The sequence below is a fragment of the Ruditapes philippinarum genome, unplaced genomic scaffold (genome assembly GCF_026571515.1).
Source record: "Ruditapes philippinarum isolate M1 unplaced genomic scaffold, ASM2657151v2 ctg1791_1_1_1_1, whole genome shotgun sequence".
NCBI lineage: Eukaryota > Metazoa > Mollusca > Bivalvia > Venerida > Veneridae > Ruditapes > Ruditapes philippinarum.
Window position 1 is genome coordinate 167,300 of NW_026865661.1, and position 7,095 is coordinate 174,394.

Sequence of the window (7,095 nt, forward strand, 5' to 3'; positions counted from 1 at the left end):
AGAAAACAAGAATACCATTGTAAAATATGGATAGTTACAAATTAGAATAGACAGAATTTGTGTAAAGTATACATTATGAGTGGTCCATTCAGAATGTGTACAAAATAGAAAAAGTCAAAAAAAAAATTGAACATTCTGATATTTGGTTTGTGAAATGAAATTTCCTTTAAAGTTGTGATGAATTCCAGTTAGTGGTTGCTTGCTGCTAAAAAATTTCTAGTAGCATGTTGCTGAGACGTAATCCAGACAAAAAGATCAGCTTTAAAAGCTACACAGATAAGATAAACAAGAGCCGGTTGAACCGGGTGATCCTCCCCGAATAGGTTTTGGACACAGGAAGGTATACCTCTTGTTGTGTCAGAGTTATGTCACAGACAAAGTTCAAAGTGTAAAAACAACCCAAATATTGTGCTCGACGCATTTGTCTCAATATGGTGATCATTTTTGTGAAATACTTGTAAAATCCGACTTCAAATAACGAAGTTATGCGCCTGACATTATTTTGCTGCAAGGTCATGCTGTGACCTTGACCTTCAAGGTAGTGACCAAAATGTTGCATGTGACACGTCGATTCAATATGGTGATCATCTCTGTGAAATAGTTGTTAAATCCGACTTCCAGTAACAAAGTTATGGGCCGGACACGATTTTGCTGCAAGGTCATACCGTGACCTTGACCTTCAAGGTAGCGACCCAAATGTTACGCGCGACACAATGTCTCATTGTGGTGATCATTTCTGTGAAATAGTTGTAAAATCCGACTTCAAATAATGAAATTATGTGCCGGACACAATTTTGCTGCAAGGTCATGCTGTGACCTTGACCTTCAAGGTAGCGACCCAAATGTTGCGCACGACACGCCATTTTAATATGGTGATCATTTCTGTGAAATAGTTTAAAAATCTGACTTCAAATAAGGAAGTTATGGGCCGGACACGATTTTGCTGCAAGGTCATGCTGTGACCTTGACCTTCAAGGTAGCGACTTAAATGTTGTGCATGACACGTCATCTTAATATGATGATCATTTCTGTGAAATACTTTTTAAATCCAACTTCAAATAGCGAAGTTATGGGCCGGACACGATTTTGCTGCAAGGTCATACTGTGACCTTGACCTTCAAGGAAGCGACCCACATGTTGCCCGCGACACAATGTCTCAATATGGTGATCATTTCTGTGGAATATTTTTTAAATCCGACTTCAAATAACAAAGTTATGGACCGGACACGATTTTGCTGCAAGGTCATGCTGTGACCTTGACCTTCAAGGTAGCGACCCAAATGTTGCGCGCGACACGTCGTCTCAATATGGTGATCATTTCTGTGAAATATTTTTAAAATCCGACTTCAAATAATGAAGTTATGGACCGGACACGATTTTGCTGCAAGGTCATGCTGTGACCTTGACCTTCAAGGTAGCGACCCAAATGTTGCGCGCGACACGTCGTCTCAATATGGTGATCATTTCTGTGAAATAATTTTAAAATCCGACTTCAAATAACAAAGTTATGGGCCGGACACGAATTCGGGACGTACGAACGGACGTACTAAGCAGACGTGTTTGTGGGGTTATTCCTTTGATCTCTTAACCCCACAAGAGCAAATTTTTTAACCCCATAAGAGCATTTTTAACCACATAATACATGTCTCTACGGAATGAACCCCATACAGAGTGCCTGTACATAAACCTAAACCTCATAATGTAGCTCTCGTCTGCTCGGACAGACTGACGGACGGACGGACAACCCGACGACTAAATGCTACCCCGAAATTTTTCGGGGAGCATAATAAATCTCATTTAGGAGAAATGCGTGGGAACCATAACTATAATACATACTTTTAAGTTATCACCTTTTTATAATATTTCAACTTTCAGCAAAATCAAAAAACTATCGGAGGTGTCAACTTAAAATTTCATATGTAAACAGACCTTATGATGGAGAATTAAGACCATGTGGAATGCAGGGGTAAATTAACCCAAGACAGTGGCAGTTCTATTTTTAATCAAATAAAAAGGGGACTTGAACTATTTAAAAAAATGTGTAATTTATAGCTGAACTCATGATGTAACACCTGGCACAATAGATTCATTCAAATTGAGCACCTCCCAGATCACCTGGAAACCATTTAAAGCAGCAAGGTGAACAAAGACGCCACATGCTCATTCAAACATTGTTTGTCAAGATATGATAATGATGTATTCATCCATTTGTCCAGGACTTGTGATGAAAAGTCAAAGGTAGATAAGTACTATTTCTAGGAAACGGGTTCTATTATAAAAGGTCATGTCACTTTTTTTTTGTAGAAATGAATGATAATGAACTTACTGATTGGTAATAATTGTTATCAATAAATTTATTCATGATCTGGTTAATTACAAGTTGTATGAAACTATTTCTATCTTAGTTCAGGTGGACCCTGAACCAGGCCAATGAAAATCATTTGATCAAACTTGATAAAAGACCACCTAGGAATAATAAAGACCAAGTTTACAGATAATCTATACATTAATTCATGAAATATTTAATTTAAGTTCTTTGGGCAACTGGTATTTAATTGAATAGAAGGATGCACAAATGCGTAGAAAATCTTAACCAGTACTTTCGAAGGAGACAATTTATTTCTTATTGTTAATGCTAGTATTTGGCCTATCATGATCATAAATTCTGGTGAGCTAATAAAAGTTTATTCTGTGTTTAACCATTTATTTATTTCCCTTATTTTCTCCATATAAATCTGACAAATACCTATTATTCTTAAGGTTATTCATAAATGTATTTCTTTTGATAACAAAAGTCAAATAGCAAAATTCATTTTAAGAATAGTAAAATTAATATTGATCTATCTGTGTTATTTACTTTCATATAAAATTCAATAAAATAAGTGCCATGTTTTATGATAGAGATTATAGAAACAATAACCAACTATCTTATCTCTAGTGGCAGGTGCTAACACCAGGAGTAATGCATGATAAAAGAAAAATTATTGTTAATATTGACTTGACAGTTCAATTACTTAAACTACAGAAAATTGATAAACATTTCTATAATTATTGATGTTAATTTAGCAATGGTGTATAAAATTTGGAAAGGCATAATAAGGTGCCTAAAATGGAATTTTAAAAAGCCATTGTATGTATTTATTGTATCAATATTACAACAAATTAAAATAAATAAATAAGTGTTAAAAGAATAAGTTTTTTTTAAATGATTTTATACATTTACTTTATTTTTTTCCATTGATAAACATATAGTTCTTAAACCATAACCTACTCACAATATTTATATCATTCATTAGAAAATAAAGTCTTCTGAAAGCATTTCCTTGCTGTTGAGTATGAATAGTAAACTAGCATGCTAGATTAATGTTTAAAGTAATCATGTACTGAATAGATTGGTATCCTACCATACCATTTAACACCAAATACTTGTACTTATAGTATGATAATAATAAGAAACAGTTCCTACTGTCAGAAGTAATTATCCCCCGCCGATCAAATCGGGAGGGGGATATAGTTTTGGCGTTGTCCGTCCATCCGTCCTTCCGAATTGGTTTCCGGACTAGTTCTCTGCAACTACTGGCTGGAATTCAAGGAAACTTTATGGGAATCATCAATATCAAGAGGAGATGCGCATATTGTCGGCTTGTTCCGGTCAGACCCTTTAACTCAAAGTTATGGCCCTTGATTAGTTATGTAGTATGCATATAGGGTAAAAATCGTTTCCGCACTACTTCTCTGCAACTGCTGGCTGGAATTCAACGAAACTTTATGGGAACCTTCAATACCAAGAGGAGATGCGCAAATCATTGGCTTGTTCCGGTCAGACACTTTAACTCAGAGTTATGGCCCTTGATTGGTTATGCAGTATGCATATAGAGTAAAAATCGTTTCCGCGCTACTTCTCTGCAACTACTGGCTGGAATTCAAGGAAACTTTATGGGAATCTTCAATACCAAGAGGAGATGCGCATATCATTGCCTTGTTCCGGTCAGACACTTTGACTCAGAGTTATGGCCCTTGATCAGTTATGCAGTATGCATAAAGAGCAAAAATCGTTACCGCGCTACTTCTCTGGCTGGAATTCAATGAAACTTTATGGGAACCTTCAATACCAAGAGAAGATGCGCATATCATTGCCTTGTTGGGGTTAGTCACTTTAACTCAGAATTATGGCCCTTGATTAGTTATGCAGTATGCATATAGAAAAATATTTGTTTCTCGCTACTTCTCTGCAACTACTGGCTGGAATTCAATGAAACTTTATTGGAACCTTCAATACCAAAAGGAGATGCACATATTGTCGCCTTGTTCGGGTCAGACATTTTAACTTAGAGTTATGACCCTTGATAACTTAGGCAGTATACAACCAGAGCAATAATCGTTTCAGTGCTACTTCTCTAACTACTGGCTGGAATTCAATGAAACTTTATGGGATACTAAGAGGAGATGTGCATTTAGTCGCCTTGTTCCGGTCAGATACTTTTAACTCAGATTTATGGCCCTTGATTAGTTATGCAGTATGCATACATCTCATTGGCATTTCCAGATATTACTATTTAACACAAAGTTATGGCTCTGTTATTGCCCTGAATATAAGTTCAAAGAATATTACTGTTTATGCCATGATTAATATATAAATAAAGCCTTATGTCTCCAGTTGTTGTGTTAATAATAACCAGTACTCGGCGGGGGATATAAATTCAACGAATTTGCTTGTTACTTTTTATTTCAGTCTTTGTCCCGTTTTTATGACAGTATTGCTGATGGTATTTTACATGGTGGCAATACACGATAACTGGATTACCAATGATACAGTTCCACTACAGTCACAGACCTGTACAGAGAAACATGACATTGTCTTCCTGAAAATCCATAAAACAGGCAGTTCAACAATAGCAAATATTCTACAGAGATTTGGTTACTATAGAAACCTTAACTTTGCTCTCCCAAATAAAACTGATGGTCAGTTACGGTACAATTATTTTGGTGGTATTGGTGACACATTAAAACTTGGTAACATCATACCGTCAAAACCAAAATTGAAGAAGTACAATATACTGTATAACCATGTTATATTTAATCGCAAATATTTTGTAAAAATATTCCCAAAGAATACAACAGTTTATGTAACCATGGTAAGACAGCCAGTTAACCAGTTTCTATCTGCATTATTATTCTTTCTTCATGAGAAAATTCTAGATGCAGCCATGAACAATATAACTTATTACCTGAAAAATGCTAGTGCTTATGAACCTGAAAGTCCATATCTGTCATTCACAAATAACAGACAGGCACTTGACCTTGGTTTCTCCCCATCAAAGGTCAGGGACAAAAACTATGTCAGAAGGTATATTAAAATGATTGATAGAGTATTTGACCTTGTTTTAATTACAGAATATTTTGACGAGTCTTTGATAATCTTAAAACGAAAATTGTGCTGGAATTTTAAAGATATTCTATACATGAGGAAAAACAAGGCATATAAAACATTTGATTTTCAACTGAGCTTTGAAGATAAAATCTTGCTGAAAGAATGGGCTATGGCTGACCATCTTCTTTATGAACATTTTCATCAGAAGTTTTATGTTACCCTAAAGAAGGAACCAAACATAATGGAGGAGACACATTATTTCAAGATCATTCTGAATAAAACACAGAAGTTTTGTAACAGCAACAGTAATGATACAAGGCTGATAATACCAGCCAGCAAGTGGAACAAACAATTCACAGTTACTGCCCTTGATTGTGCCTACATGATGTTAGGAGAGCTTAGTTTTCTCAATAAACTTGTACATGAAATTATATATTAAATAAAATTTTGAATTAAATAATTATTCAAAATAAATGTTTTTGTTTTTGTTTTTTTTCTTCTAGTTTTGTTCTTTTAATGAAAAACTCCTGAATCAGTCAAGATCATATGGTATATTATCAATAATCATACTGGGAGGGAATGACTATATGTACAAAACAACAGGTTGAAATCTGAAATTATTGTTATGGTGATCAAAACGATAAGAAATTGTTCTGACACAGGAAGCAAGACTTAGGTGGTGAAAAGATACGAATCTGTATAATTTATCATATTGCCATTACAATATCTCCAAGCTTTTTTCTGCAATGATAAGCAGTGATAATTAAACCAATGAAGACAATTACAATGTGCTGATATGTTCGACTATGAATAATGAATATTTATATACAATGTACAAATTTGAGCAATATAATCAAGGGCCCTTAACTCTGAAAGTACTAAATCTGGTCAAAGCACATGGCCAGTTTAACAACGGATAAAAGTTCTGTGTCAGTGTGTTTCAGATAAATAATGAAACTGCTAGTGTGTGGACACAAAATTGTTGACAAACAGAATGCAAAGACAACTAACAACATGTGATCACAAAATAAGACCAGGTAGTTGTGATTACCAGGTCATTAGACATCTTGTCACCAGCCAGTTAATTTTTTTTTATTTTTTTAGTTTTATGTTATGTTAAATACACCCTAAAAACTTCTTTTAATATGGGTATGGTATATCTTAAATGAATGATAGATGCTGATGCATATATCTTATTATGTGTTGCATAACATTGTACCGAAGGTTCACAAAAAAGTGATCTAGTGACGAAGGTGTCTATAACAGACACACCATGGTAACTATGTTCTTTTTCTTACTAATACAACTTTGTCTAGTGACAGATTTCTATCAACCTTGTAACAGCATACATTGATGAAGTTAAAAAGTATTATTAAGGAATAGCAGTGTCTTAAACTCTCAATGTTATTAAGAACGTTTAGGCTTCCAGATACCTTTCATGCAGTATGCTAGTTCCCCTGAATGCTAGTTCTTCTGTATGCCATTCACAAACACAATACTTTACCATCAGTTAGAAAAAGTTTAAACTTGTTTTATCATTCTGTCTACAATAATGATGACACATTGGATCAAAGGACTCATGTAGTGAATCAATGGAATGGAGGAGTGCTACCTTGAACAGTCAAGACATTGTTAAACACTGATAAAGTCAGTTGAATCAACATCCCCACCATAGGCAGCCGACAAGATTTTAAGACAAACATTCATGAAACTTGAACAAATGT

At 34.8% G+C, this 7,095-nt stretch overlaps 1 protein-coding gene across 1 annotated transcript; it reads left to right on the forward strand.

Annotated features, from left to right (window-relative positions):
- Window positions 1–3,560: 3,560 nt before the first annotated feature.
- LOC132729939 (galactose-3-O-sulfotransferase 2-like) lies at window positions 3,561–5,849 on the forward strand. The gene has a single exon (XM_060715775.1). It carries the CDS (start codon window positions 4,749–4,751, stop codon window positions 5,808–5,810), a length of 1,062 nt encoding a protein of 353 aa, XP_060571758.1. The 5' UTR covers window positions 3,561–4,748; the 3' UTR covers window positions 5,811–5,849.
- The last annotated feature ends 1,246 nt before the right edge of the window (window positions 5,850–7,095 follow it).